This window comes from Empidonax traillii, unplaced genomic scaffold (assembly GCF_003031625.1).
Source record: "Empidonax traillii isolate 1590-97213 ecotype Southwest subspecies unplaced genomic scaffold, ASM303162v1 scaffold11:size2795301, whole genome shotgun sequence".
Classification (NCBI taxonomy): domain Eukaryota; kingdom Metazoa; phylum Chordata; class Aves; order Passeriformes; family Tyrannidae; genus Empidonax; species Empidonax traillii.
This window is the reverse complement of record NW_020955204.1, coordinates 1,753,314-1,771,064: the sequence shown is the minus strand read 5'-3', so window position 1 is coordinate 1,771,064 and position 17,751 is coordinate 1,753,314. Positions and strand designations below refer to the sequence as shown.

The window sequence follows — 17,751 nt, the reverse complement described above, 5'->3', positions numbered from 1 at the left end:
GCTCTCTGCTGCCCTGGGGATGGCTCCCCCAGCCTTGCCCCCACCTGCTCCCAGCCTCAGGAGTCAGGTAGACCAAGAGGTGCACCTGTTGGTGCATCCACCCCCGTTTGCTAACTGACATCTTTCAGTTGAAGTTCACCCCCACACCAGTTTTATTGCACTTTTATTTACAGAAAACACAGAAATAAAGCATTAAATGTGTTGGGCTTTTACGAAACCACCCAATCACTTTTTTTCCCCTTTTTCTTTTATCTTTTGTGGGTTTTTGGCACAAAGAAATATCACAGGTGTTACCAAACAACCATGTAAGAGCAGCTGACCAACTGCCCAGCCTGATAACAGGACTTAAACAGACAAACATGTCACACCAAGATCAAAAATGAGGAGGTTGTTCCACTTTCACCTTCCATTGAGGGGCAAGGGGAGTTATTCTGAAGGGGATGACACCACTCATAAATTATATTTATATTTACCTCTTACATTGTAAAAGTAAACAGTGCAAAAGTACAGTACCCCAGATACCCTTCGATTTGGAAAGCTTGAAGGTTGCTTTATACATTTTGTGTGTTTTGTAAACATTGTTACCCATCCACAGTTCTAGCTCTTGCTTGTAGAGACCCAACTCCTCTTGGCATCCAAAACATATTGAGGGGCAGCAGTCACTTCCCCTGGACTCGGCTGTTGAGATTCCTGCTCAAGGTTTAGTGCAAATCTTGGAGAGAAAAAGAGAGAGAAAGAGGGGGAAACAAAATGAAATAAAATAAAATAAGGCATCAGTTAGTTATAAACAGTCTGCATCAAAACTGGGCCCCTTGGGGCTGCCTTAGGAGAAGGGCAGGAAGTCTCTCTCCTCCACCAGACTGATGGAGAGATTCTTCAGCTCCTCCTCAGAGCCAGCAGTTTTGTAGCCGAGCTGCGCCAGCACCTGCTGGCAGGCGTGCTGGGTGAACGCCACGATCTCATAGGACAGACGGTACCGCCACTTCTCCGCCGTTGCCGCTGAGTTGCGCACCGTCCCGTACTTGTGCTTGGAGGAGGACCTGTCTCCTCGGGTGTTGTTCTGTATCCAGCGCTCAACATTGCTGTCCATGGGAATGCCCAGGAAATCGTAGATCTCCTCAGTCTTTTTCATTGGGTTCCTGGCCAGGTCTTCGTACCGCACCAGCATGTACTTGCCCTTGAGCCATGGTGGCCGGTTGAGGCCGGTGGACACAGAGTTCCAGAAGTCCTCGCACACTGTGGTGAGCTGGGTCACGTCCAGGTTGTACGGCTTCCTGCCAGTGCCATCCCAGATCCTCCACAGCCTGTAGGTGTCCCGGAAGGTCTCGCTCCGGGATGCCAGTATCCCCCGGGGGTCCCTCACTAGCTGGATGACCTTCAAGTTCAGCCGTGGGTCCTCCACCAGGGCCCGGAGGTCATTGACCTCAGGCACCCGCACGGTTTTGATGGCCACATGCCCATGCTCTCTGCAGGACTCAGTGGCCAGAGTCAGGTTCAAGGTCCCACATTTCTTCACACAGTCTCCCTCCTCCAAGTGGAGATCCACAGCTCCCAGGGACTCACAGACAGGCGGTGAGCATAGGGCCTTGCTGGCTCCCCTGCGGAAGAGGCGGTCTGTGGTGTGGTTGACAGGCTGGGGCTTGATGTAGTTCTCCAAGAAGTAGAGATCGCAGTCATACAGGCTCCTCAGCAGGTCTCGGCTGGCCCCCAGCATGACCCGCCTGTCTGTCGTACTCTTGCTCTGGGTCAGCTTCGGGATCAGGGTGTACTGGACATGGTAGAGGGGCTCAAATAAATAGAAGACATCAAAGTGCTGGTTAAACAACTGCCCGACAAACGAGGAGCCACTGCGGGTGGTGGCAAGGATGAGAACGTGCGTCTTCCTGGAGAGGTTATACGAATAAGTGGGGCTCTCATCACACAGCCTCTCAGCCACATCAGTGTCCTGGCTCGGGCTGCAGTTCACGGGGTTAGGGATGGGGCAGCTGTGGAAGGACTTGGCAGTGAAGGTCCGGATTGCTGTGTACTGAATTGCAATGGATGCCAAGGCTAGTAGGAGGACAGCCTTCCAAGAACATTGCATGGCTGGTCACCTTCATGGAGCTTCTTCACAGGTTGTCTCGGTGTCTGCAATTCAACAGAGAAGTTAGGGGTTGAGCATGAACTTCCAAGTATCTGACTGCTGGGGGTACCAACAAACACCCTCCCAATATATGTCCACCAGTCATAACCACTTGAACCCCAGTCACACACTGCAGAGCTCCATTTCAGACACAGGAAAGACCAGGCAGAAGCTGGCAGTCCTGGAGAAACATGTCCAGCCAGACTTCAGCCCTCTTCCTTAGAGGCTGGGGGTGTACACAGATCCTATGCCCCACAGCTCACCCCATGCCCTGCAACCCAGGTGGGTGGATGTCAGAGCTTAGTGGTGACACTGTCTGTGCCTCCATCCAGCTGCTGCAAACCCTCCTCCCCAGCTGCCTTGTGAGTCACTTTTCACTCCATCTGCCAGTGCCTTTGGCGCACAAGGGCAGGAGCTGTGGCAGGGAAAGGACAGAGGATGGTGCCATCTTGTCTCCATCCTTTCTGTCCAGCTGTCAGCCCATCCAGGCCAACAACCTCCTTCTTGGAACAGGGGCAGTGTCTCTCTTAGAATGCAAACTTCTGCTTAGAGGTCCAACAGCCAGGCCACCTCAGTCTGTCAGCCTCTGGGGATGAGCAGCAGCCAGAGCTGTGCCCCAGCTGCCAGCCCAATGTGCCCTCAGCACTTAGCTCATGGGGCTGGTAAGATCCTGCTCCACTCTGGGATTCAGGCCCCCCCTATTCTGAGTACCAGAGGGGGAAAGCAATACTACAAAGGAGGAAGCATGAAAAACTGCATCCCTTCCACCCTCTATTGCTAGTGGTGCAGCAGCAGAAGTCCTTGGCATCAGGGGCGGGTGCAGAGAAGAGAGGGGCTGTAGCGGCACAGGACAACTTCAGTAGTGCCAACCTCTGCCTTGCTGCTGCCCACACATGGGTAAAGGTAGGGGAAACTGAGCAGGACATTTGGATAGGGTACTCAGGGACTGTAAGGTGAGGAGTACCCCTGTCATGCCTGGGGAGCTACTGCATTGCTAGGGGGATGATGTAACCATGATGGTCCTTCAACATTCCTCCCTGTTCACTAACCAAATAATGTTCATAGGCTGCACTGCTGCCCTCCAAAGCACAGGGTTTCTCATCCACATACTATTACTCTCCACGGTCAGTGGGACTGCAAGGCAGGAGAAAGCAGACATCCCAGAAACCCCAAACAAGCTAAAACACCTGTGTGGGGGAAACACCTCAGTATTAGCAATGGCTTTGAAGTTCCCCTGAACCCACTTTCCTTTGCCTATCTTCCTTCCGTGTCTCCCCATCACAGTGTGCTACATTCACCTGTGCACGTACATACGCAAGCCCCCTTTCCACCCAGCTCAGGCAAACCAAGGGGACCAAGACTTAAGTATCTCTGCTCCCTGCCCAGCAGAGCCCTTTCTTCCCACTGCAATATCACTCCCATTGTTTCCTCTTCCGCACTCTCTGTGTGTCCCCAGGGAGAACAATGTGCTGGCCTCACGCTCGTGGTGAGCACCTGGTGCCCTGACCAGCCCCAGCGCTCCTGCCATTGTGGGTGGGACTGTCAGAGCCCCTGCTGTCACTGCTTGGATGAGGTCTCCGAGGGAGACCAAGGGGCCAGCGATAGATTTCAGAACGTGAAGCCTATTCAAGCCCAGAGCACACTGAAATGCCTGATGGGCTTGGAACAATGCAATGCTCCTCACATGTGTTCCCTGCAGAGCCCATGGCAGCTGGCACGCTGTGTTGTTCCCATATCCTCAATGTGTCCCACTCCACAGAGAGACCCTGTCACCCAGCAGGTGACACCAGGAAGGCAGCTTAAGCCCACAGGCAAGTCAAAAACCTTCTTACTTAATTTCTTTTAATTAAAGTTTTTATTATTTACTAATTGCCCCAGCTGCTTTGTACAGGCAGGAGGCTTCAGGAACTACCAACTCCAGAGACCTCTAGCTGGGAGCAGGGGGTTAGAGCAGGACCCCAGGACAGGGGGTCTGCCACAGCTGCTGCAGGCACCCCCCACCAGCCCTCCCTGTGCCTGTGCACTAAGAGCTGTACTTTAGATCCATGATGATGCTTTATTTAAAGGTTGCTTTCTCCTGGACTGCTCCCTGCCAGGGATTAGGGCACTTGGCGGGGGGGGGGCGGGGGGGGCGGTGGTGAAAGATACAGATGCTTGGCTATTGCTGCTGCTGGATTAGGATTACCCACCCTGCAGAGGAGAGACCTGGTCCCAGTGTCCACATGGGACATTCTATCCCTTGGATAAAGTGTTTTTCTAGGTCTGCTAAATCAGGACAGGAGGGTCCCTGCTGGCATCTCCTGGCCCAGGTGGCTTCTGCATGCTGCCTAAGTGGAAGCTGCAGTGGGAATGCTTTCCTGCTCTCTAGTGATGGCCAGCCACACTGCATCCCTCATGCACAACCTCAACTTCTGCTCTTTGCTTCACTGCTGATGGATGCTGGAGCAGATGGAACTCAGATTGTCCGCATTGTAGCGGAAACCTGCTGCCGACTCCCCAAAAAAGGCAAACCAGAGACCAGAAGCCTCCTTAGTCCCAGTTCCCACTGGATCACTGGCTGCAAGCGTTTCAGGTTCTCCACCCATCCCAATCCATTCCCCTTCACAATGCCCCAAGCTGCAGAGGGGAAGAAATAGGGCATCGATTCACCTCCTTGACAGAGCAGCCCAGCTTCAGCCTCGGCTGCCCCTTGACACCCTTGGTGTGTGCCCTGCCCATCTGATGAACTTCAGCCAGGGAGGGGCAGGTTTTGGGAGAATTCTTCCCTCCCTGATGTCTCATCTGTGGCCTTTAAATCCAGCCAGAGGCTTCTCTCCCCCCACGGCAGCTCTCCTGCCTCCTCCCATCACTGCCTGTCCCTGAGGGGCTGCAGTTCCTGCTCAGTCCAGCCCTGGGCTCCAGAGGCAGCGGCAACTGGCAGCTGGGTGCTCTGGGGCAGCAGAAGCACATGGCACCTGGGAGCTGCCGACACAGCTGAGGATCACTTTAACTCACACTCCCCCTTGTTCATCTGTCAGACACAGCCGGCTGGTGTGAGCACCTGCCCAGGAGGAGGGGTGCCGGGCTCCGCACAGCTCAGAGCGGGCCGGCTGAGCAGCAGCTGCAGCCAACATGCTGCAGGAGGATGTGTCCTGCACACAGGCACAGCAGGACAGCTGCTCACACTCCCATCCCTGCCCTGAGGGACCTCGTTCTTAAATTGGCCTGTTCCTCTTCAGGTGCTGATACCCGGGGCCAGCAGTTCAGTCAACAGCTGGAGTGAGGACTGTGCCCACATGGGGCTGCATCTGAGAGTCCTGGGTGAGGCACGTAGTGTTTTGGCTCCTCAGCCCTAGACCATGGGATACTGTAACCATGGGATTCATCGGCAATGCTGGCCTCACAGATGTTTCTGTGTTAGAAGTGTTCCCAGCTGAAATCACCCTCTGCTCTGTCTCCAGCTCAGCTCCACCAACGATGACGAACAAATGCAGCCCAAGGGTGGGAGGCAAGTCCACTACGTCCATCCAGGCGGTTGGGGCTATGAGATGGAGCACAGTGTGGGGTAGGTCAATCGTACCTTCCAGCCCACCGGCACTGCTGGCTCTGCAAGGGACCTTCAAGAAAGGCACATAAGCTCTTTTTGCCCCTTCCCCAACCCTAACCTCCCTCTGGTCACAGCATGCCAGACTGCACTCCGCTGCCTTGCCTGCATCCCTATCCAGCTGCATGTGGCTGCATTGGGACCAGGCTGTCCACAAGGAATACGCAGCTTCCGGCAAATGGCTCCAAGTGCAGCAGGAGGCCAGCCAGTGCCTGGCACAGGGACAGAAGCATTGTCTATGGGAAGAGGAAGGTGCTGAGCCTTTCCTCTTCCCTGCCCCACTTCCCGCAGCCTTGAGCCCAGGAGGAAGGGAGAGGATGGGTGCAGGCAATGCAGCCTCCCCCCCTCCCCATGCACCTGCCAACAGCAGCGGATGCATAATCACCTGCCTTCCTCTTCCTCCTCCTCCTCCCCTGACTCCCAGCACTGCTCTGAGAAGGATAAGCAGGCTAGAAGCCAGCAAGACAGCCCAGAAGCCCCAGGGATATCAGGCAATGAATTAAGCTGAATGGCATCTCTGAGTCACCGGTGTGGGGAGCAGCAAATTTGAATTTGGACGGCCAGCCGCTGTGCAGCAGAGACCCAGAGCTTCTGCTTTGGGGATGGTCTTCCCAGTTGGAAGGGAATAACCTGCTTTTGGAGCTGTGCAGCAGGGCCACGGTGCCAAAGGCTCTGCTAACAACTGAGTTTAGGTGGTGCCAGGCAGGCTGGACTCAATGGGGTTGCTGCCAGGGTCAGTGCAACTCACAGGTCTTCTCCCCCACAAAAGGCAGAGCCTCATTGCACTGTGGCACTGTCATCCTCTTAGGGGGCTCTCACAGCACCTCCACATGTGTGGCTGCCCTGACTCCTGCCCTAAGCTTTCCTTGCAGGTTCCCTTGCATCTCCCCAGAGGCAGGCATATTGGGGCAACTCAGGGGTGATGGCAGCTTTAGACGAGTCTCCTTGCAGTAACTGATACTGTCATTGTTGTACCCAAGGCTCTCTCAGGACAGGCAAAAAAACCTGCTCTTTTTGGTTGCCTTCCAGGATGTGCCCCTCTCTCAACAGCTCCCCAGAAGTTGTACCCTCAGACCGGCTGGGCTGATCTTGAGCTCTCTCGCCACTGCCAGGGAAACCCCTCTGTGCTTCCCCATGGTAGGGAGGAAGGGAAAGGAAGTGGAGGAAGGTGCGAAGGTCTGTAAAATGCTCCAGCCTTGGCACGAGCCCCAGCACCCGGGCAATGCACTAGATGAGTGTCTGCCACTCACTAGTCCTTCCTGGGGGCCTGCCTGGTGCCAGTCCAGCTACCAGCACCCTCTATCCCCAAAACTGATTCCCGCCAGCAAGGCTGTTTCCATGGAAACGGCAGAGTGACTCAGGACTTTGGGACCAGCTGGAAAACACAACTGTGAGCAGCAATTGCCTGAGAGATGCCGGGGTCTCAGTGCCAGGAAGACGAGTTGATGACCGCAGGGAGCGGGCAAGGCTGCCTGCCCACCTGCCTGCATGCTGGGACATGCTGACACCGGCACAGAGGAGCATACAGCACACCCCGCACAAGGCAAAGCCCATGCCGGGAGTTGCAAGGCAAAACCCCTCTACTGACATAAGTGCGACTGCAGTACTTGGAAGGCGTTGCTGCAGCATGCTCACCGGGGGACACATCCCGAAATGTGCCTCATGGCAGTCAACCCCTCATCCCCCTCACCCCTCTGAGACTCACATGTGCATAGTCATCCAGAGAATTCACAGCACCGACTTCTAAACCTGCTTAGCTCTGCACCTGCACCTGTGTCCCCTGCCTTGCCCAGGGCAGAGCGGCTTGTTGGAGGGCTGCCTGAGGAGACAAGCAGCAGCCAGTACCCGGCAGTGCCTCCCTTCCCAGCCAGCAGCTCCCTCCTGAAGACCCGCTCCTCCTACCTCACCACCCAGGCACAGAAATTAAGTTGCAGGGTTGCAAAACAACTCTCAGCCAGTGACCCACTGGCACAGGCCCCGCGACTTCCCGATGAGCTCCCACTGAGCAAAGACTTTATCCCATAAAACAATATGATGTGGCCACTGAGGCAGAGAAGACGGGCTCCTGATGGGGTTTGATCACAAGCATCCCACTCGGTCACAGTGCCTTAGTCATGCTGTTGGATCTGCAAAGCTTGGCAGACACCAAACACGCCTGTGGGCCACCCAGCCTGGGTGCAGGCAGTCTGCAACCACCGCTCCCCAGAAGAAAAGGAGACCACCGAAAAAAACCAGCCCCAACCACCCCCCCCCCCTCCGTCCCCTCACTGCAGGCACTATCTGATTTTGGGTACCACCACAGACATGTGACCAGAGCTGGTCTCTGTCCCCAAGCCTCCCCCTCAGCAAGGCCCACCAATTTGAGATCCTGATGGGGTGGGAATGAGCCTTCAGCCTTGCCTCCTCTTCAGCCATACAGCACTAGAGCTTCCCTACTGTCACAGCTTGAAATGCCAGCCCACTCATGCCCACCACCTTCCTCGAGTGCCTCACCGTATGCCAGGTGGAGGTGAATCGTGCCCCCAGACTCACTCTGCTCTTGTGTTCGTCACCTCCCGGAGCACTTTTCTAATGATACAGCACAGAACTCCAGTGCTCAAAGCCACCCCTGGCATATCCCCTGCTCTCCTATCTCTGCCCATTCTCTCTGCATTTCAGAGGGACTAAAAGATCCTTTACCACAAAAAGATTACTGCCCCCTTTGAGCAGCACTTAAACCATCATAGAACTTTCAACAGGGAATTTGATTGTTTTTCCTGTTGGCACACAACACACACATTTTCAATTAATTATTGCTATCAAATAATGCCAACCCCAGCCAGTCCCAGAGTTTTCTTATCGCAACATCCACCTGTGCCTGTTTATCCTTCATCTGCTGAACTGTATCTGCCTCTTCCCCAGGATGCAAACGCCTCGATAAACCAAATATAGAGGTTTTTATGCTCTCCACCTTCCCCTGAGCAATCCACCAGCCTGGTGGTGCCCGCCTGCTCCCTCCCAGAGCACTCCCTGGCAGGAGCTAGAAGGCTCTTTTGGGATGAACGCCCTCATTCACCACCTCGGAAAGCTCTTTGCAAAGTACCCAACCTACGGCCGCGTCCAGAGCGCAAATCTCGAGCCGCACCGCTTTCCCGTAGGACTGCTCCATGCTATGGCGTGCTTCCCTCGCTCTACGAGGTCTCGTCGCCAGCCTGCGCCCTCACGACAGGTTTTTCGGTCCGCGTTGAGGTCTGGCAGCAAATGCCGGGGCATTCGCTCCGCCGGCTTGCGCGGCTACCCGGCCGGGCAGGGCATCTGGCCTCCTGCTGCCACCGGGGACTTACTTGCTCCAGGCGGCAGCTCCTCGCCCAACAGCAGCCCAAGTTTCTCGACAGCTCGTTCCCCCGCGGGTCTGGGGCCAGGGCTGCTGCGCCCCCGCCGCCGAGGCAGCCCCGGGGGCGGCTCCCGGGTGCTGGCAGCCCGGGTCGGGGTCCCGCCGCAGCCAGCGCTGGGGACCAGCAGGAAGAGTCCCTCCCGCGGCTGCGGGCGATGGTCTCGCTGCCTTGGAAAGTTGGTGACGCGGAAAGGGTTACGGGAGAACCCCGGCCCGCCGCCCCCGGGCACCCCCGCCGATCTGCGCCGCTCTCCGCCCGCCCCAGCGTCCCTTACCTGGCGGAGCGCCGCGGCGGGCTGTCCCCCGCATCCCCGGCCGCGGCTCCTGGGGCAGGGGACGCCGAGCCCGGCCCGGCCCGACCCGGGGGCGGCAGCCGGCGGAGCTCAGCGGGCGGCGCTGCGGGGGCTCATCCCTGCCTGCCCTGCCCTCCCTGCCCTGCCCTGCCCTGCCCTGCCCGCGCGGGCAGCGCCGCGCGGGGCCGCCTCTTCACGCCCCTCCGCGCCGGGCGAGGGGCGGGCGGGCAGGGACGGGGCTGCGCCGCTCCCCTCCCTCTCTCCTTTCTTCCCTCCCTCCCTCCCTCCCTCCCTCCGCCCCGCAGCGCACGCAGCACAGCGCCGGGCAGCGGCATCGGCACAGGCGGAGGCTCCGCGCTGCCCGCTCACCTCAGCACGGCCGCTGGCTCCCCGGCTTTGCCTAGCAGGAAACTCCTCGTTTCTTTATTTACACCCCCGTTTCCTGATTTACCTCCCCGAGGCGCCCGGCCAGAGAGGGCATATCCCCTCCAGCCGCGGGGGCGGGGTGGCCCTGTGGGGCTCCCCCCGTGAGAAGTGTCCCCCAGGCTGCGTGCTGGCAGGGACACGGGGATCCCCGCGGAACCGGGCCTGGATGCGAGGCAGCAGGTACCTCCAACCCTCCTTGCACCCCAATGCTGTGGCACCAGCAGCCACCGGGGCCCCGCCGGGCTTGGTAGTGGTGGTAGTGCGCATTCCCTCGTTTTCTGGTGGCCTTTGCTCATCAAAAACAATATTGTCATGGGGACTGGTTCTCCAGCGCCAGGAATCCTCTCTGTGCTGCCCAAGCCAGGGCTCACCGCCACGGGCAGGGACCAAAACCATCCTCGGTGGTGCCAGTGCCAAAATACTGGCAGATGATGGCACCTTCCCACCATCCTGACCACCTGGGAAGGTGGGATGGGACAGAGGAAAGGAAGTATGAGAGGGTGTCAGGGCAGTTAAGGTGGCTGCGCTCTGACAGTCGCATTACTCTCTGCTTCTGCTTCTGTTTGACCCCTCAAAACAGATCAGACATTTTACTTTTGGCAACTTTGAATATTTCCCTTTTGTCCAGCACTTGCCAACTAAACTTCATTTTTAGTAGTTTAGCTGCAGCTCTGCCAAAATGGCAGCAGCCAGCAAGAGCCAGGTTATGATTCTGGAGATGCTATAATGGATATTAATTTTTTTTTATATCCTTGTTTTACACTGTGTATGTTTGGAGCTGGGCACTGTAAGAAATCACAGTGGCTTTCTTCTTACATCTATGTGAGCAACACTGAGCTCCTGCAAACCCCTGAGCTCTGAAAGGAGCTCCCCCAGCTCAGGGATTTCCAAATCTTCGCCTCCGACTCTAGGCTTTGCAACATGTTAACTGTGGGGTTACAATACCAGCATGTTCATCAGCAGTTCTGAACTTGGCAGTGAGCAGGCTGCGAGTAACAGTGAAGCCCAGGTCTCCACGCTGCAATTGTGTCAAGAGAAAAATAAATCCCTGGGAACGCTGGTCTTGCCTCTACTCTCAGAGGCCTCCTAGGCTGCGACAGTAAGTTCAGAGCTATGAGATTGCTTTTAAATCTCCGGAAGCACAATGGCAGATCGTCACATTTTATGTTTAAGCATTTTGGACTTGCATTTGCTGTTTTAAGAGTACCTAGATCTTGCGTGTCCAAAAATACTGGTATTTCTCAAGTCTTTTACAATATCCTGACAGCCCTAGCCCTCTTAATCTAATTTTAGTAAAGTTTGTAGGGATTTTATATTTATAAACAGTTGGTGCTTAAATATTATTTCCCTCACCATAGCAACAGCTCCCCATTGTAGCATTCGTTATACGGTGCTATTGCCTTGGTATATCCCTGTTTTGAGTGAGAAAGCCCTGAAGCCACTCACTTTCTTGCTCTTTTCCTGCACCTTGCGAAGGACAAGGACTGAGGCTCCTGCCTGTCTGACTCTTCATGGAGCTGGAAAAGAACCATACCACCAGCTGCTGCTGGCAACAAGCTGGTGGCCCTGGGGTTTCTGTTGTTGGTGCTTCTGGGGGAACGTGTCAGCTCAGGCCAAGGCCTTCCTGCTGATTCACTTGCCACGGTATAGCCCACCTCGTACCTATGAACCCACAGTACCCGTGCAATAGCCCCAAGTGCCCACCCCCATGTGGCATACGGGCCTTCGGCAGCTCTGGGTATGCTCCCACTTACTTGGCACCTCCCGAGAGCGGTGGGGAGGAGCTGAGAGCAGGCATCCAGCTGGCCTACAGCCATGGCTGTATTCTGCTCCCACTGGGGGCGAAGACACTGAAAGTGCAGGAATGGCAAGCTTTCAAGGAGGTTGGCCAAACATGGCATAAACCAACTCAGGGATCAGTGCCAGGAAGAAATTAAGGGGCTCACAGTAAGAATGGCACGCACCTGAGTGCTTCCCAGTCTTCCCAAAGAGTAAAGATTTTCTCCTCTCTTACACATCAGCCCAGAAACAGTATGAGCACTGAGACTGCTCTGAAATACATCTGAAAAAATCCAGGGTGCCCAAAAACTTGGAGCAGTCCACAGATGCTTGGGCATATACCTCCAGTTGCTGGGGGTTGTCCCCCACCTGCAGGATTGGCACAGGTGTCTGAGAACTGCCAAACACCAGTGATCTGCACTGAGTGTCTATGCAACACCTCGGCTTAAAACATGACACTGAACCTGGGGCAATCAAGATAACATGGCTGTAGAGGCTGTCTCATACAAAAGAAAGCAATTTGAGGGAACAATGAAAAAAAAAAAAAAAAAAAGACGAATAAAACCAGGGTTGAAGAATAAAAAAAATGCATAAAGCAGGGTCAAAGGACAAACGAATGCTTCTGATGATTTCAGCTGGGCATGATCATATTTTCTGATGCTTCCTGGTATTTTAAGTGTTAATCTAGAGAGATGCTGTTGGTTTGAAAGTTAACATATTACGGCTCTGTATCTCTGACTGGTGAGTATTAAAATATTAATTAGGCTCTCTGGTGTGTGTTTGTGGTCAGTTTGCTTTCAGAGGAAAGGACTGCTGTGGCTGTATCTCACCCTCATCAAGGAAATTTGGTTCTGTTTAAAAGGCATTGGTTTTCCCCTGCATGGCTCTGGGCAGGAGAGCAGGGAGGCTGCTGGTAACTTGGAGAGTCAAAGAAGCTCACTTCTTAAAATTTTCATCTGAGCCCAAATGCAGTTTGAAAGGATCCAATTTCCATGCTCTCCAGCAACAGATTTCTGTGAAGGGTTTGTATTTTCTCAGCTTGAGTTAAAAAGTTCAAAAAATCTACCTTAGCAATGTAACCTGTTTGGGAATATATGTAATAAAATATCAGTGTAGCTGTTAAGGTGATATGAAGGTTACTGTTCTAATCTCTCAGTATGCAGTCGGGAGCAAAGTTACGATTCTGTCAGTAACCTGGCTGCGTTACATACCCCATACATCTTGCGAAACACCGTTAACATAAAGAGCAATGTATTAAGGCACATAAATTTAAAGGCAGACTAATAGAAAATACTATTTTAGCGCTTAAGCATGGCATTTTGAGAGTCTGTGTCAGACTGTACTGTAGTGTTTGTAAACCCACCTGCATGCTACGTTTTTTTCTGCGGGAGGAGAGGAGGCTCTCCCCGGGGCTGCAGTGCCGGCGTGCCGCTCCAGCTGGCTCCCGGCAGCAATGGAGGAACCCTCCCGCCTGGCTGAGGCTTCCCGTGCTGGAAGAAAGCATCTCTCGGGGCCGAGATGATAAAAACTTTGCTGCCCCGCAGGCCAAGTGTGCGCAGAGGACGGAGAGGTATGTCGCAGAGGAAGAGCTGCTGTTGCGCTCGCTGGCGGCTGCTCGGCAGCAGCGTGGCTACTGCTGGGGCATTGCAGCAGGGTGGGAGCCGTGGGAGGGCTGCGACGAAGCCGCTGCTTCTCCTCTGCCCCGTGACTCCCTTTGCAGGGCGATGGGGTGCAAGCCTCCCTGCGAGGAGTTTCTACAGTCTGCCGGAGCCCAGTAGGGTTACCGAAATCATTCCTAAACCCCGTAGGAGCTTCGGCCAAGACTTCTCAGAGTGATTTTTTGATACCTTAAGGGACAGAGGCTGGAATATTTTGGGGACACTTGACTTTCAGAAAATGTCCTTTCTCATTGGCCTTCATGTAAAAGCTTTAACAAAATACTTGATCCTTCTGTAGTTCAGAAGTGGTGATAAACAGCTCATGCTGTAATCCCTTCTTCTGAGGAGTTTATAAAATCTGTATGTGCAGGACTGGTAATGTACCAAAGGATGTGTTTATTTACCCCAGCCTTTCACTCCCCCTTCCTTTTTGATTTGCCCTCCCAAGAGCCACAATAAGTCAATATAAGACACAAGGTAAAGGAAATGGATGAGGAAAAAAGTAACTCCCTCAATGTTATGCACTCAGACATATTCTCAGCATCATGGCTACAGATCAGTTTTAAATTGCTGGGGGCGGAGGGGGGGGGGGCTGAGATTCTCCTCCTCTATACAAAAATAAACACAGCCTACTATCTATTTGTAAAATCCAATATTTTAAGGGCCAAATAGTCATTGTGACTGCTCACCCTTGCCCCTGTGGGTGGCAAGCTACAGCCTTTTACCCAATAATTCCTGCACCTGAGCCATCAGCAGGGCACAGGCACACCTTTGTCTCAGGAGAGATGCCTTTGTTGCTGTGGGTGAGTTGTTCCAGAATTCTGATGCACCTGACAGTGAAACATGCCTCTTATCCCTAGTCTAGAGGCGTCGAGTTTTGGCTTCCAGCCACTGGATTGCATTATGCCTTTGCTATTAGATTAAAGAGCTATCTACTATCTGAACTACTTCTCCTATGTAGGTATTAATAGATCTTGATCAAGGTACTTCTTAACCTCCTCTCTGAGAAGTTAAATAGACTAAATTTCTTCAACTCTCACAACAAAGCAGTTTTCTGGGCTTTTCATGATTCTTGCCAGCCTCTCCTGCTGGCCTGATGTCTGCTTGAAAACAAAGACCCCACAAGCACAGGGAACATCTCAGGACTGATGGTGAAAGCAGCTCTGCTAACTCATCTCAGCTAAGTTTCCTGCCTTGGCTCATCACACCATTGTCACCAGCGTGGGCTGGTGGCCCTCATAGCATTCCATCTTACTCCCAAGAAACTGCTCAGGAAAAGGCCAGACCTTACGAGCTCCTGTGGTCTGCCTCACTCCTAGCACATAAAATGACATAAATGGGACAGAGTGCAGTTCTCCCTTAGCCTTCCTACTTGGCCCCCGGCCACAGTCATCCTGAGATTAGCTCGGTTGGTCAGAGCCTGGTGCTAATAACACCAAGGTTGTGGATTTGATCTCTGTATGGCCATTCACTAAAGAGTTGAACTAGATGATCCTTATTGGTCCCTTCCAACTCAGAATATTCTGTGATGCTGTGATCCCTCCCAGGCCTGTTCCCACCTCCCTTGAGGTGACGTCAACAGGAAAATCATCTGCTGTTTGAAACTTTAAGCCAGTGTCAAAAGCTGTATTGGACTTTCACATATGATTGTATTTTTGTTTTCTTCTCTAAAAGTGTACATCAGGCTTCATGGTGTTAAATGTGCCCCATAAATCATGTTATATCCAAGTCAGTGCTTTTACTCAGCCTTTATCTTTCATAGTCCCATTTTCTTGGGAGTTCAAAATACAGTAGTAACTTTAACACTGCTTCTAGTATTTAAATAAAAATCATTCACATATTGTGAATTTACAGAGGGGTTGGGTGGGTATCTACTAAGACACTCCATGTTTCACTGGAGTGAAAAAGGGGACTTTGGGAAGGTGTCAGTGAAGACCTGAGATTAAAAGCCTGGTAAAGAGCAGTTTGGGTCAACCCATACCACTTCCTAACCGGTCCTGTGCCACTGCCTCACTGCCAGCCTTAGAAAGCCTCCCCAGCTGCCTCAGACGGGCAGAAAACTCTCAGAAACTGTTTCTCAGGATTCCTTGGTGGCATTAGGTATGTGAGTTGTTTTGATGAATGCCACATTCATGCCATGCCAGGGTGAGGTGCCCTGCGCTCAGACACTTGGGTGTCTTGAAAATTTCTGTAAGTAGCTGAAGAGTGGGAGTCATTTGATCACAGTGTAAGACAGCAAGATCTTACAGAAGGGGAAAGGGATTTTATTATACAAAACCTCTAAGCAAGTTGTTTTTACCCATTCATGCTCTGTGACGTACAAACACCCAGATGTGTGTCCCCAAGGACACACTTCCTGTCACTTCAGGATCTCTGCAACCCAATGGACAGGGATGCTGGTTGCTGGGTCCTCCCTGTGATTCTTGTGTTCCTCTTGCTGAGAAATTATGAAGTAGTTTGTTAGACTGATATCATCTGTCTGTTTAGAGTTGTCTTTTGCAACTGTGTTCCTGTTGGGTTAACAGGAAGTAATAAAATGCTGCTGTCTTCTGCTAACATAGCGTCTGTCCTGGGGCTTATCAGAACTTGGGCTTGGTGGTGCTCAGCTTTAACTGGAAATGCATCTTTGGTTATGAATACAGCCCTTCTTTTAGCCCCTCTTCTGCTTTTCCCCTGGTTCATACACCCATAAGCTTGCATTTGTCTTGCATCCATACCAGCCCCAGCATTTCCATTAAGAGTCTCTGCAAGGGGTAAGACAGGGAACAGCCTGCCACCTGCTAGGCCTGGATGCCGTGTGTCCTCCATGTAAGGACACATCAGAGCCCCTCCTTGCTTACTGCCTGGGGCTGGAATGCTGACCATAGAGGAAGGAGTAGGCTTTACTTAGAGCAGGTCTGTCCCAGTATCCCAGCATTGTAGGTCAGATTACTTCCCCATTTTGGAAAAAAAAGGATGCAAGGTCTTAAAAGTGAGTGTGGTGCTGTTGGTTCTTATTGTAACTTGCAATACTTCAGGGTTTTTTTAAGTTGCTCTGAGGTGGGCATGGCCATGGCCACCACATTTGATAGGGGTCCCCTCAGAGCGCAGGCACCTTAGGAGGAATTGGCCAGTCCCCAAGGAAAGTGGGGAGGCTGCTGGATCCTGTTGGTAGTGCTTGGGACTAGAGAAAAGTCTGATTGAAGGGCTGTAGTTCCGTCCTGAGGTAGTTTTGCCTCTACCCTGATGTGGGGGACTGCACATGGCGAGGGGTGCAGCTGCCAAAGGACCATAAGAGAGCGAGGTACTTGCATGGGAAGGGGCTGCCAGCCTGGGAAAGCAGAGGCAGGAGGTGATGAGACCCCCAGCCCCGACCCAAAAAGAAAGGGCTATGGCAGAGGGTCCAGGGCAGTGGCACTCCTAGCATCTCAGAGCTGTGCCTCTGCTGGAGAGCCAGGTGTGACCCACATCACTGGCGTGCACAGCATCTGCTCCACCTCCCCAGCCCTTTTGATGTGGTTGTCACGCGTCCGCAGAACCTTGAATTAGCTCAGCATCAGTGGAGTCTTTCATTTCATCCCAAATTGCACAAAGTTCACAAAGCCTCTGTGGGAGCCTGCACGCAACCAGGATGCGCATGAGTTGGTGCCTGTAGAAGACGTAGAAGACCTTCAGAGGAAATAGCGAGGAGGGAAAAAGTTTAACATCCACTCAAGGAAACTTTTGCTGCCAGGGAAAAGCTAACATGGGAAGAAATTCGTTTCGCATTTAGGGTCCTGTGATGTTCTCTTTATCTGTCTGCCTCAGAGGTACCAGTGATAAAATTCTCACAGACATGCCTGCAGGACCCCTCAAGGGGGCCAGGCAGGCCATAAAGCACAGCGGGACAACACAGCCTGGGATTTTATTGTGCATGTGAAAGGTGTTGTTATAAAAGCACTGGGGTTTCCATTTTCTGCCTTCTCAGCCAGCTATGTTGCAGTGTTCTTGATGGTTAAAATTAATTTTCTTTGAAGCTTTGGTCACAGCCTAGTGCCTGGAGTTACCTGTGCGTATTTAACCCTTACACTGCAAGCCCAGAAAGCATCCCAAGCCATCTGTTTATCTCTATGAGCAGACAGGTCCCCAAGGACCCATCTCCTCCAGCTGCTGCTCTGGTGCCTCAGAGGGTGCTCGGAGTATGCAGAAAGCTGGGCACTGAAGCCCTGTGCACTGAGCCCTGTTGAGTACCAGCCCCACGCCCTCTCCACAAAACACCATGGCATCCATAAGACTGGAAAGGGCTTCCCCACTGGCAGGCACACAGTGCTTCTTGCCAGAATGCTGGGCTGCCCTGGGAGGGAAGGAGATGAGCCTGCTCCCCACTGGGTCTGTGCTGGCAAAGGTGGGAAGCTGCTGTTCACCCTGTCCTGAAACACCCAGTCTCTAAAACACTGCCCATGTGGTTGGCAAAAGCTTCCTGGCTCCAGGGCTGGGAGAGAAAATGTCATTAGCCATCTGACAGGTCACACAGACAGGTCACCACGGAAGTAGTTTTT

The 17,751-nt window shown here is 53.2% G+C and overlaps 1 protein-coding gene across 3 annotated transcripts; it reads right to left on the bottom strand.

The window, feature by feature from the left end:
* Positions 1-128: 128 nt before the first annotated feature.
* On the bottom strand, positions 129-13,197 carry CHST1 (carbohydrate sulfotransferase 1). Of its 3 annotated transcripts, none has more exons than XM_027887502.1 (2): positions 12,940-13,197; positions 129-2,127 (listed from the first exon to the last, which is right to left on the bottom strand). In XM_027887502.1, the coding sequence occupies exon 2, from the start codon at positions 2,081-2,083 to the stop codon at positions 824-826; it is 1,260 nt and encodes a 419-aa protein (XP_027743303.1). In that variant the 5' UTR covers positions 2,084-2,127; positions 12,940-13,197; the 3' UTR covers positions 129-823. The 3 variants fall into 3 exon arrangements, with proteins under 3 accessions (XP_027743303.1, XP_027743294.1, XP_027743312.1); XM_027887493.1 differs by lacking the exon at positions 12,940-13,197 and adding an exon at positions 9,354-9,493; XM_027887511.1 differs by lacking the exon at positions 12,940-13,197 and adding an exon at positions 9,029-9,291.
* Positions 13,198-17,751: the final 4,554 nt, after the last annotated feature.